Source organism: Nansenia antarctica (assembly GCF_963989245.1).
Source record: "Nansenia antarctica genome assembly, chromosome: 4".
NCBI lineage: Eukaryota > Metazoa > Chordata > Actinopteri > Argentiniformes > Microstomatidae > Nansenia > Nansenia antarctica.
Genome location: NC_137689.1, coordinates 60,277,503 through 60,290,441, shown reverse-complemented (window position 1 = coordinate 60,290,441; position 12,939 = coordinate 60,277,503). Strand labels below are relative to the sequence as shown.

Here is a 12,939-nt window from a genome sequence, read left to right as displayed (position 1 = left end):
GCATAATGGCTCCTTTTTTTCCTTCCAAAAAGCGCAACACAAATTTGTACATAGTTTTAACACAATTTTAATAAAAAGTCTGTATAGTGATTTTTCATTTTACATACAGATGATAAAAAAAAGTATGTTCGTTTGTCTTTTTTTTTGTTTTTTTTTTGTTTTGTTGCTTGTACAGGTACATTTATATTAGTTGAAAGATACACAGGAAGCTGTGCTAGCAGCAGTAGCAGTCCAGCCAAGGCATCGTGGGACTCAAGGGTCCATACGGAGTACAGACTCCAGGTCAGGAAAGCACAAAGCAGGGTTACATTCACAGGTTTCCACCCCAGTGGTCCGACCCTTAGTGGGTGCATGCAAGAAACCCTTCCCACCGGCCCAGTGGGTGCATGCCATGTATGGTTCCTCCTAGCTTAGTTTGGGCTGTCAAAATGGTTTCCATTAGTGGGTGTCTCCTGAAGGGTGCTGTGGGGGATCTCCACCTCTTTCAGAGGCTCCACCTTCTTCTTGAAGAAATCAGACACAAAAAAGACCTGCAGGGAACAGAGAAGATGAGCATCAGTGAACAGTTTAGAAGGAAAATCTTTAACTAACTAATGATGTTCAGTCCTCGACATTACGACACCATTGGAGACAATAAAGGTCCTCACCACCACTAGGGCCATGAGCGCTCCCTGTAAAAGGCCAGCGAGGACGTCACTCCAGTGGTGTTTGTAATCCGAGACACGAGACAGGCCGGTGTACACAGACGCTGCGATAAGGAAGAACTGGATTGTGGGCCGGAGGAGTCGTGCCCATTCAGCCTGCAGCCTAGCCTGGATGTAAAGCTGTGAGGGACACATAGAAAATGTTTATTCTAACACCACGTGATTGTATAATAACTTTTTTATAAACATGTTAGTAAGTGACAGCCAGACACTACTGATTGTAACTAGTTCAGTCCTTGGTTGATGTTTGTTAGCTGGTTTTACTACTCTAGGCCACATTGTTTGGGAGTTGGTTTTACTACTCTTGGACGCATGTTCGTAAGCTGGTTTTGCAACTCTTGGCCGTTTGTTTCATGTTCATTCTGTTTTTTCTGCTGGCTGCTAGGCACTTGCAGGCACGCTCTTCATGTTTTATAAGACCAACTCTGTGGTTTAGCTCTGTTCCATCTCTAACCACCCTCCATGGCAGGACTACAGCAGTGTGATGTAAACACCATTCAAGGGCAAAACCTCCAAACAGTCTTTAACCACCAGGCAATTGGCACCCAGCTACTGTCATTTTAAACTTCCCAGGCTACAGGTTGAGAAGTGACTTGAAGGCAATTTATCAAAGTAGTAACTGTGAACCACCTGTAATCTAATCTACATATCAATTTAGAACCATTATCTCAAGTCGAGTATGGTGCTCAAGGTTATCCTATCATGGAATCTTGTAAGTTTCAGTTTGTCCAATGTAACAATTATATATTGTTCTGAATGCCTTTGTGCAACACTGGGTGTGTCTGGTCTTTTAAATTCAAGACAAATGACCATTGTTGCTTTAAATAGACCCTAGTAAACAGCCTAATATGATTGGTGTAAACACAGGAGGACGGTCCTGCCTGTCCTCATTTGAAAGACTTTGAATTGCCACTTACTGTTGTGATACACTACTTCCATTCTGCTGCAGTGTTCGTCTAGTGCCAGGACTTTGTCCCCAAGACTATTTTTTTTTCCTTGTCTATTTCTGTCTTGAGTCACTAGGCAATAAGCAAACAGGACAACAGCAGTTAAGACTGCTAGAACAGCACTCCTGATAAGACAAGTGTTTAAACCTGGTCACTGTTCATTATAGGCCCACCGGTCTTACTCAATTGAATGAAGGTTCCTGCAGTGGGGAGGGGGCTGGGGAAACAACGTGCAGACCTCTAGGGTGTCACTGTGCTGTTGTGTAAGCATACAGTATGTTTGTTAAAGCAATATCCCCCCTCGTCATTTTTATACCCTCAGTTAAAATGAGGTAATGAAAGGGTATATTATAGTATGTGAGTGAGTGGGGTATGGATCAGGATTACTGTACCCCTGAGCCCGCCTCACCTCCAGCCCCAGACGGAAATCCTGTTTCTAAGAAAACATGCTCAATGGACCCTCGTGTTCTCTGTTATGGTCACAAGTGAGTGACCCTGCTCACCCTCCTTCACATCAAGGAGAAAATGTAGTCTACTCATTTTAGGCCCTCAGTTCCTGGTAGGGTCGTGTGTCCCCCCCCCCCCCCATGTTCACTAAAGCTGCCTAGTCTACACTGCACTACTTTAAAAAAAAAAATATATTATTAATGTATCATATTCATTCTTTTGTCATTTGGAAAAATAAAAACATACAATGACTCGAGTGTAATTGTTTACATCTGCACTGTAATAACAGTGAGTAAACACAGTTGGTCTCTATGGATCTGTTACTTGCTCTGGCCTGCTTTATCAGCGGGTGCACATTGTTGCCCTTTGGAAAAATCCCCATAGGATACTCACCGCCAGGAACAGCATGCAGTACATGGAGAAGGAGGAGTGGCCAGAGTAGAAGGACAGCCTGCAACACAACACACAATGGAATCATGGGTTTGCTGTGGGCACAGGGCTCTGTTAATGCATGAGAACACGGCCAAGAGAAGAATCACCCCCCCCCACCCCACTCCGCTCCATGTGGCTGACAGATATATTATCCCCATTGTTCATCCACTGAACACAGACCTACACCCTTTTCCGGGTGACAGGGTCCTGCTGGAGGCGACGTCCGGTGACGTGTGTTATGGAGCGCTGACTGCTGGAAGGGATGTGGCATGTTGAGACAGCACCAGTAATAGGGGGCTAGTCCACTTATCCGCCCAGCTTTAGTGTCTTCCTGTTTACTTAAGCAGTGCAGCGCTGCCCAGTGGGGGCATCTGCCACAAGATGACTGATAGCCAAAGTGTGAAATAAACACTGGGCAGACCACATACATTAAACACTAAAGGCCCAGGTCAACAGACTGGACACTATTTAGTGTTGGGAGGAAGCCCATGCCAACAACAGTCACCACTAACATAATCCACCTGCCCAATTTCATAACAGAATAGACCTATGCAGCTTCTCTAGTGGTAATACTGAAAACACAGTGGTGATGCCAGATACCAATCAGAGAGAGCCAAGAGATTTGACTTTACACTGTTCAATTCAATTAACCTTTATTAACAGTGTGAGGACAACAGGCGCAAGGAAGCCTGATTCAACCCACTGAACCCAAACCATGACCATTACAGAGAGGGGGGGGGGGGGGACTCTCTCTCCCAGCAGCTATTTGTTCTATAGACTACCATACCAATAAACACCGTAGAGTACTGGACAGGAAGGGCTGCCATCGAAGATAACGACTACACCCACCACACCCAGAACCATGACCTTCTGGGGAAAGGAGAGGCTCAGAGAGCCCCATCTAGGATCCTACCACCTACCATAGTCTCCATACAGAGCGTATAGAGTACTGGTACCATACGGTAGATTAACCACATCCATCACAGTCTACACAGACAGACGTCTGCAAGATATTGCAGCCATGGACACTAGGGTATGTCAGAGTGGGACAGCAGTCGCTATTAACTCATTTCATTTTGTTCTATAAATAGCCAACTGAATGTTGATGCCAGAGACAAAATAAGAACGGGATATCCTTCTCTTCGTACGTCCGTCTGCTTTGGGTTGATATGGGAACAGGATATAATCAGAGCAACAATCTCATATAACTGGTTAGTGTCTCAACAAACTACGTAAGTCATTACCTTTGGTCTCCATAATGAGTATGCTCCAAAACCTGTTTATCATAAAGTTCAGAGGCTTTCAGTTTGACCTTTGAACCATCTCCAGATTATGAGGGATTACACAACAATGGAGAGGTTAAAGAGCAAGCCTCATACTGTGTGGTACATATTCCCCCCTTAATGAAACATTTCACATTTCCACCAGTTGGACTGTTGTGCAACTCAATACAAAGCCCTCCATGTGGACAATTACTCGCCAATGCCGTCAAAGGCGACCATGGTATCAATAGCACAGCAGCAGCTACAATACCCTGATTTTGTTGACTAATTAGCATCATTGAGTCAGTAAATAAGAAGCATTACATCAGTTTCCACTGAAGACCCACCTGCCCTCGTTGACCATGCGCTTGTCCCCGGTGCAAGTGAAGTTCTCTACGTAGACTCCCGCCGTGCAGTTGATGTCCCTCCAGTCAGGCTTGCACACGTGCAGGAAGTGAGGTCGCAGCCGACCGATGGAGTACTTGGCAATGTCCGTAAGCGATTGGCTCATGGCAGCACCAAACAGAAAGGTGCCCACCGCTTTGTAAACACAGGCCACATAAGTGTTGCCGAAAGACGACTTGGAATTGATGCGCTTAAGATAGACTGAAAGGCACTCCCCAATGAGCATCTGTGAGGAGGAGAGGGAAGGAGACAGGTAGAGTGGTTAGCTCTCTAGATCCCTCACATACACAACTAGAAATTATAAACATCACTACACACACTACTAGTACAAGTAACAGTTATTAAAAACAGCACTTATTAAAGAGACTATGGCAATTTAAATGAATGACTGATACTGTACGTTCATAAATAAAGGGCCTGACAAGGAAGTCCACTGAGACAGATGATTAGAGTAAGATGAGAGAACGTTTTGAAAGGAGGAATAAAAATAGTGGCACATCACAATGCAGCTTCTGAGTCACTTGAGAGGTCACACTGAACCATATTGTTCTTTTGAATAATCCCATTAAAATGTAGATGTAGGCCCCATCCCATTACACCCCGACAGCCCCTACAACGCACAAGCAAAAGCAACAAAAGAAACCCACAAATGTAATTATTTTCTTCATTAATAAAGATTTAAAAATGATGATAATATGATGGTTATCTTAGTTTAATCTCATGTCAATGTATTATAGACCTTTTATTTATAACAAGCAAAAATTGCTCTTAAACTGATGTCTCTAGCTAGCTAGCTAACGTTACAACATTGTTTTAAGGCTGATTTATGCATGACAGTCCCACATGTTGACATATTTCCATGTCGCATTTCCCCCCTTTGATGGCATATGCCTGAAATGTAACTTAAGTCCAGCAGTGAAATTGTTGCACTTGTTACCGCTCCTCTAATATTAGTGCAGACTAGCAGGGTAGGAGCACTGGTTGCTAACCTACAGAGCACCTCTATTCTGTCATAAACTGGCCTGGTAATGAAGCATTGTGCTATACAAATAAACTTGCCTTGCCTTCTTTTTTATTTGATGACTTGTTTGATCGATTGATAGCGTGAAACGCATAAGTTGTGAACTAATCACAAGCGTCCATGGTTTTCTATGATACTACTGATGACATATCAGGGTCTTGAAGGGTTGTCCCATTTCATAGGTGAAGATTTCAACCACTACCCCTTGTAACTCTGTTCCGAGGGGCAAGTCAAAAGGCGAGGGGCAAGTCAAAAGGCGAGGGGCACTCGAAAAAGGGGTAGGGGTAAAAATGAGAAATGGGATTGGGCCTTAAAGTGTGTGTAATATGGCAGCCAGTTGCAAGAAGGGTCACTTGTGTCAATTATTTTGTAACATCAGTTGGGTCAATTCTTTTGTAATGGGGATGTGGTTAGTGGCACACACCAATCCGATTCACACCTCTCTGCCACTGGATGTGGACACATCTGAAAGCTTAAGATGTGATTTGGGGCGTACTCTTCTCTTGTTTGGAAAGATGACTGTTGCTGCTACTCTACCCTCTCAGAAATGTGGGGGATGGGCTTGATAACTGTTGGCTGTTGAACTTTAGCGTGCCAACTGTTGAGGGTCTTTTGTCACAGAAGCCATCACGTCATACATTGAAAGGCGCTGTGTGGGAATGGTTGAGTAACTCTTCGGGGATGTCCCTTCTCATTCATGACTTGCAGATGGGATTTTTAATCTGCATTTTCATGCACAATTAACCTGACTAGTAGTGCATGGAAACAATGGGAGGTGAATGTCCACACATTACCATATCAAAACAGCCCTGAAAAGCCTAATTGTAAACCTGGATAAAGTATACTTCAACTGCTATGTGCACTTTTGAGTTGACTCTCATACTCTCCAGAATTCACTGAGCCCAGTGACGAGAGGGAAATCTGTGGGTGGAGGGCCTGACTATTTTATCATTTGGCAAGATTAGGCTGGCTGGCTGGCTGGCTTATGAATACGTTAAAGGTCAACTGCATGATCTGTTACATTTTCAGTCTGTCATTATGTAGAGAGAAAGAGAGGCTTCTTATGGGTTTCACTTCAGTTTTCAGTTTTGCACTGACACTGAGCATCTCTAAAGGGTTCTGCACACAGCGTGCGATTTCTGTTGCGCGTCAACGTTCCATTTTGAAGTTTGAATGGAAGTCTATGAGAACATCGCATTTCCAAGCATCGCACGCTGTGTGCATTGGGATGCGATGTTTTATGATTTTCTCATAGACTTCCATTCAAACTTCAAAATGGAACGTTGACGCGCAACAGAAATCGCACGCTGTGTGCAGAGCCCTTAAAAGATAACATTTAACTGCTGGAAAAAAACACTGAACATTTGAAAGGGACATTACCATTTTTTGGTTAAAGCTTTATAAATATGAGTGTTACTAAACAGAGCAAAGACGGATGAAGCAAGCAATACATCACGGTCACAAATCATTGCAACAATGATGTAGCGATGCACCAATGACAAACAGAGAGAAGGGAGGAAAAGGGAAAAGGTGTTACTAAAATAACAAAACCAGTGCACTTACAGTGAGTACTGTGACAGGAATCATAACTCCGCCTAACAACTGATAGGATATGGTGTCTTCTTTAAGGGGGTACCTGATCGAATCGTCATTACAGAAAAACCCCCGTTTGTAGGGATTATGTAGTGGTGTGAGTATTGCGAATGGGAGTCCAGCTAGCAAAAAGCAATGAGAGAAAACAGAAATAGGTTAAGAGTGGGCTCTATTAAACATCCCTGACCCCATGCACCACTGCTACTGAGAGGGAAATATATAATAATAAGGAAAGTCAGACAGACATTTATCCTCGATGACGGTCTTGTCAGGAACACAAAGAATGAAAAGTTAACATGGTAGTTAGTGTTGCCATTACAACAGCCACTTTCCCCCTGGTGAAGACATGTGAAGACAGCTGTTAATAGAAGAAGAACCACACCCACACAACCCCCTCCCCCCCACCATTCAGCTGTTCCAACACTTTCGTGGTCGAGTGCACGTCACATAGCCCTGTGATCTGACAAGTGAGAGCCCATTCCGAAACAAACTCCACTGGTGATTGTTATTGGATTGGTCTCCATCTCTGTTCCCCCTGTTCTCTCTCATATCGCTCTCTGGATTCCTATACGACTTGTAAAGCACAGTCGAGGGTCATGTTGTCAGAAATAAGTTTGTGGAAGGTGGATTCAGAAATCACTGATGTTGAACTCAATTGCATGAGAAATGTCATACAGAATGAATAAAGTTACATCATATCCTGTAGGTAACCCTTGACAAAATTTGCTGTTTAAAGTGAAACATTTAAATTCATAATTCATAATTCATAATAATTAACTAATTATTAATTTAAAAAGCACAAACCTTATTGCCACAATTATACACAGAAAGCATTGTAGCCAAACATTGACCAAAGATAGACCGGAAACACCACCATTATTCTCAGTTAACATTTTGTATGACGCATGATGAAAAATAAATTTTTGTCTGCAAAATATTCAGATAAATAATTGCATGTAAGTGTCCATGAAAATCAAACTTAATTATCTGTGGTCAGTTCTCTTTGTCTGCATTTCACCAATGTGTATACATTTAATATGACCATGCCAGCTTAGGATAAGCTCACTCAATCATCTAAATCTTTCAGCCTAGCCTCTCCATGACTCGTGACAGGATAGTGTTTCTGGTCCGTTATCTGCCTGATCATGCTGCCGTCACAAAGGCCAACACCGTCGCCTGGCTGTCCAGGACAGAGAGGAGGTCCTGGCCTCATACAGACGTTCTCACGTGACAGATTCCCTTTCGATTTACAGACTTAAAAAACTGCATTGTGAAGCACCATCTTTTAAACTTGTGTTATTAGTCGAGTGAATTAGAAAGTAACCCAGTTTAGGCTATGGAAAACAAAAACCTAGCGTTTCATTGTGAGGTGTGACTTAATGTGAGTCTTAAGGCAAGGAGCAGAAGGATCAGTCAGTGATACTCCATGCACACAACGGCTACACCTCTGTCCTCAACACTTCATAGAAGACAATAGCTAGTGACCAGAGGACACATGCTTGCCAAAGGCATGGGGGGGGGGGGGGGGGGGGAGAGAGAGAGAGAGAGAGAGAGAGAGAGAGAGAGAGAGAGAGAGAGAGAGAGAGAGAGAGAGAGAGAGAACATGGTGCGCCAACACTTCTGCCTCTGTCATTCTTCAAATGGAATCTGTATCAATATAATCAAATCATACCGTTCCAGGAAAGTATCCCAGCTATTTTAGGAAAGAGAATGTAGCATGCGTGTCTGTTCCAAGGGATCAAAAGGCCCATCAAGTTTCAATTCAATTTCTAGATTCAAAGCTAATAACAAACATGCCTGCTCTAATGTAATCTCATCCACATGTTCGTATTTCTTTCAACAACAACAACAACAACAACAACAACAACAACTAACCATTGTTGATGGTGGTTTAACGTCCACTTTTAAGGACCCAGTTTAGTGAGGTAACAAAATAAACAGCTTGACCACTGGGGGTTGCCAGGTTATCTAAGCTCTTAACTATTCTGTGATATTCCAGCACAGAACAACCCTCTCAGTGAAAGGCCAAACCTCAACTTCCTTGCTATTTTTTGGAATCTGAAGGCCCTACTGTTGATGAAAACCACAAATAACTCAAATTAACAAATACCTCAATTAACAAACATGTTTCCCAGAATCTTTTGCAAGCCCTGAGAGATGACTGAGATGATTACAGATGTAAGAGGAACTGGACCCCATCTTTGGAGGTTAACGCTGTTGACCTGGAATGTAACCTCATGGACAGTGGACACCTGAACTCAGTGGACTCCCTCCCTAATGTTGAACCATAACATAGAAGCATCATACCCAGGGGTTGAACGAACACTGAGAAAAAACAGTCAACCACTGATCTTTGTCTAAAAAGGAGCCGCATTGGACATTATAATGTAGCAGAATTGGTCAGTAACAGGCAGGAACGTTTTTTTCTCATTCTACTGTTCACTAGAGGGTAACCTATGTTGAACAAGCAGCTGTTTGCAAATCGGATAAACCAAAAATAAATAGCTGCTCATTGGTGATCATATTATTATTAGTAGTAGCAATGCATTACCACTACATGGGACCAATGACTTCTTGAAGGCATTCAAACAGAATCCCTAGTGAGAGACGAGTGCGTCTCAATCACTCTGTCATGGCTAGTGTTCAGTTGGAACCCCTGGGCATGGTTCTGGTTGTTTCGGTGCGCTTGGCAGTTGTGGTAGGCTGGTTGATGGTGTAACAGTACTTACACAGCTAATGGGCAGACAGAGGCCCACTGTGTAGAGCACAGTGGAGGTGACCGTGCTGTGGTGGAAGGGGTAGTTGATGGTGTCATCCTGACAGAAAAAGCCCCTCTGATAGGGCTTGATTTTGCCCAGGTTAAAGGCTGCCAGTGGCAGCCCCCCTGTGGATGGAGAACAGGAGTTACGGGGTTAACATTTCAACAAGAGAATTCAGAGGGACTTGGCCAGCCCAAGCCTAGAGAAGAGCATCCCAGTGGTAAAGGCCAAACCCTACATTCAACTCTCCACTGGACACATGATATCTTCATCATCATCTTCGGAGCGACGAAGAAAAGCATCAAAAGAAACAGTTTAACCACAATGACTTCACTGAGGTAATCTGGGGTATCTTTAATGTCAGTTTTCCCCTTAGCATCTCTTCTGTAAAAAGTTCTGCACTCAGGGTTAGGGTTAGGGCTGCACTCAGGGTTAGGGTTAGCTATTAGCATAGCTCTCTGTGGAACAAATCCATAAAGATAGCATATCATGCTAATTGGTTGTGACAGTCTAAAGTCTGAGTTTAATGCTCGTGCCTGTTCTCTGGGTCAGCCCTTTATTATTGCTAATATGATAGGTGAAAGGCATTCTGGGGAAAGGATAGTCTTTCATTCTTGCTCAAGTTGGAGTCTGAGGCCCCTCTTCCCCAGAGGGACAAACTATAGCCTACGTGTTTTCTGTCACGGACAGCAACAAACCCCAGAGCTCACAGAACTAAATTCTTAAACACTTTCTTATACTCATATCTACAACTGAGTGGAATCTCCTAGGGTTGTACCTTAGACCTACTTTTCACAACCAAACCTTCCCAGCAGCTTCCTATTTTATGTCTAAATATATTAGGTGCTGATTGTTGGCTGTGCCACATCGATGAGTTGAGTAGCCATGCCAGCTTAGAGCGGCAGTGAGTCTTGTAGAACACAGGCCAGCATCCCTGCCATCCATACAACAGTCACAAATAATCTTATCCTGGTGTGCTCAACTCTTCAAATACGTTGGACGGACGAAGGGACACACACAGACACTCAGTCACTATGTCAGTCATGGTATGCAAATAGCCCAGAGACATTGTATACATGCCCCAACACACTTCTTTGTCAGATCTATGCAAAGAGAGTGTTTAATTCCAATGTTAGCCTACTACTTAAAACTTAAACATGGGCAGTTTCACATTCTATGTTCAGGTTACTTTATTACCAATGTGAGTATGAACGTACAGTGGTAAAACACCATAAAACACCCACACATGATACTCTCTGTTGGCAACAATCTGAGTAACTGAAAATCAACCAGTTTAACGTTTCAGTTATGTAGGCAAACCTAACAAATCCACACATATCTATCCAAACTCAATATGCTCCCAAACAAAACTGTAGACCACACTATTAAAAGAAACTATTAAATAATCAGTGGCATATTCTGTAGAGACCTTGTAAAAAAAAAAGAAAAAAAAAGAAAGGGGTTGTGTTCTTCAGATCTTCATAAACACAAACACAACCATGTGCGTCATGACTTCTGCAGATGAAGTAGTCTGTCTAGAGACATTCTGCCTGAGATATTCGAGTTCTATAATGTGCTAATGTATGTCACAGACAAAAGTAAGTGGCTGTCAATGACATTCAGATAGAAGCTCTCTTTGCACACATCAGCCTTGACCATCTAATAGCCAAGCAGTGTAGGAGACAGCGCACTGCACTATGAGAGCATATCTACGGCTCACCCTCAATCATTCATAATTTGATTAGACTTTCTAGTATGATACGCCTTATCATAAAATGAAGAAAGATTATTACACTTTTATATGAATGCTGCCCTACATTGTGACAACCGGGTATTTCTGAATTAGCTGACACAAACTAACCATGTAGCCTAATTGACTCTTCCTTAAGTAGAGGGCATGTAGTTACATGGGACATTGGGTGGGAATGTGTCGGGTCGTTTCCCCATATAATAGATTTAAAGGGATTTCAGAGCCTTGTAGAAAATCTAACAACTGCGGCATAAAGTTTCCAAGCAACTACACCCTTTTGACAAAAATCGATAGACATTCAGAAATGCCTACAATATAATACAGCAGAATAAACGGCTGAATCCAATTCCACATGCATTAGGGGTGTGGGCATTCTTCGCCAGATTGAGTTCCATTGCAACATACTGTAACACCATACAGTACAGATCTTCTTCACAGTAGCAGAAAACAGATGACGAAGGAGAAACGGCGGAACACTGTTTCATTACTGTTTTTGAGTCGATATGTGCAACTTTCTTATCATCATTTGATCAAATAAACTATTCGGGGATGAATCCTCTTCTTTAGGATAACCGCTCCCTTGACATTCACGTGACAGCCATTGTCAAAACATATCGTATCGTATAGCCAACCTTCCCTAGTGGCAAATGCATCAACAAAAACCTAAACATAACATAAAGCTACAGGCATTTCCTTACGTGCATAAGCAGAGATACGTACCGAGAATTAAACACGCGATGTCAAGCAGAATAAACGGAATCCCTCTTGCTTCGAACATGATTGCTCAACTCGTGGTCTTATATATAAAAGCAGCGCTCGGGTCTATTAGGGTACTGTACTCCTTCCTTTGGCCGTCGGTGTTGTCGTATCCTTCAAAGCGCAGTATCAGCAAACAGCAGATCGCATTATAACCATCTAGGCTACAGAAAGGACATAGCCTACTATAAAAGCTAAATTTAAAAAATCATGAAATAACCATTGAGAGTGAGTAGATATCAGAGATATCACCCTATGATGTAGGGTTGCTCCTCTTTAAATTATCGAATCATCCCTATACATAAAAACCACATCAAAGGCGCCGATGATGAGCCGATCAGTTAGACGGACCCTGATCACCCTGCCGTCTCATTAAACAATCGCCTGGCAGAGCCGACAGAGGCGACTTCAGAAGACTGGGACGGGACTGCTGCGTACCAAGGCATGTGCACAGGCAGGTCTCATGGTGGCAGCTGACGGGGATCACCAGCCGAGCCTATCCGCTGCCAGCACCATACACCCCCCCGCCCAGGTCCCAGGCTTTCGCCCCTCCTACTCTCCCATTCCTCCATTCCTTCAGTGACAGTTTGTTTGCCCCTTAAATATTAATATTAATAATAATAATAATACATTTATTTTATAAGGCGCCTTTCATGGCACTCAAGGTCGCCGTACAACAACAAATGTAAAAACAGTTACAAAATTCAAAATGCAAAATACATAGAAATATACAATATAAAACATAGCTAGTAGCAGAGCAGCACATTAAACCTAACTGCTGTTTTTAATTGCTGTTTTGGCCCAGCACTTTCTAAAACGGAGTGGCTTGCCCAACACTCAGTTTGCACATGAACATGTTGTTA

At 42.9% G+C, this 12,939-nt stretch overlaps 1 protein-coding gene across 2 annotated transcripts; it reads right to left on the bottom strand.

Moving 5' to 3' along the window:
• Window positions 1-391: 391 nt before the first annotated feature.
• plpp1a (phospholipid phosphatase 1a) lies at window positions 392-12,483 on the bottom strand. Of its 2 annotated transcripts, none has more exons than XM_080528235.1 (6): window positions 12,041-12,483; window positions 9,541-9,695; window positions 4,140-4,423; window positions 2,492-2,549; window positions 648-824; window positions 392-530 (listed from the first exon to the last, which is right to left on the bottom strand). In XM_080528235.1, exons 1-6 carry the CDS (start codon window positions 12,096-12,098, stop codon window positions 411-413), a joined length of 852 nt encoding a protein of 283 aa, XP_080384361.1. In that variant the 5' UTR covers window positions 12,099-12,483; the 3' UTR covers window positions 392-410. The 2 variants fall into 2 exon arrangements, with proteins under 2 accessions (XP_080384361.1, XP_080384362.1); XM_080528236.1 differs by lacking the exon at window positions 9,541-9,695 and adding an exon at window positions 6,782-6,933.
• Window positions 12,484-12,939: the final 456 nt, after the last annotated feature.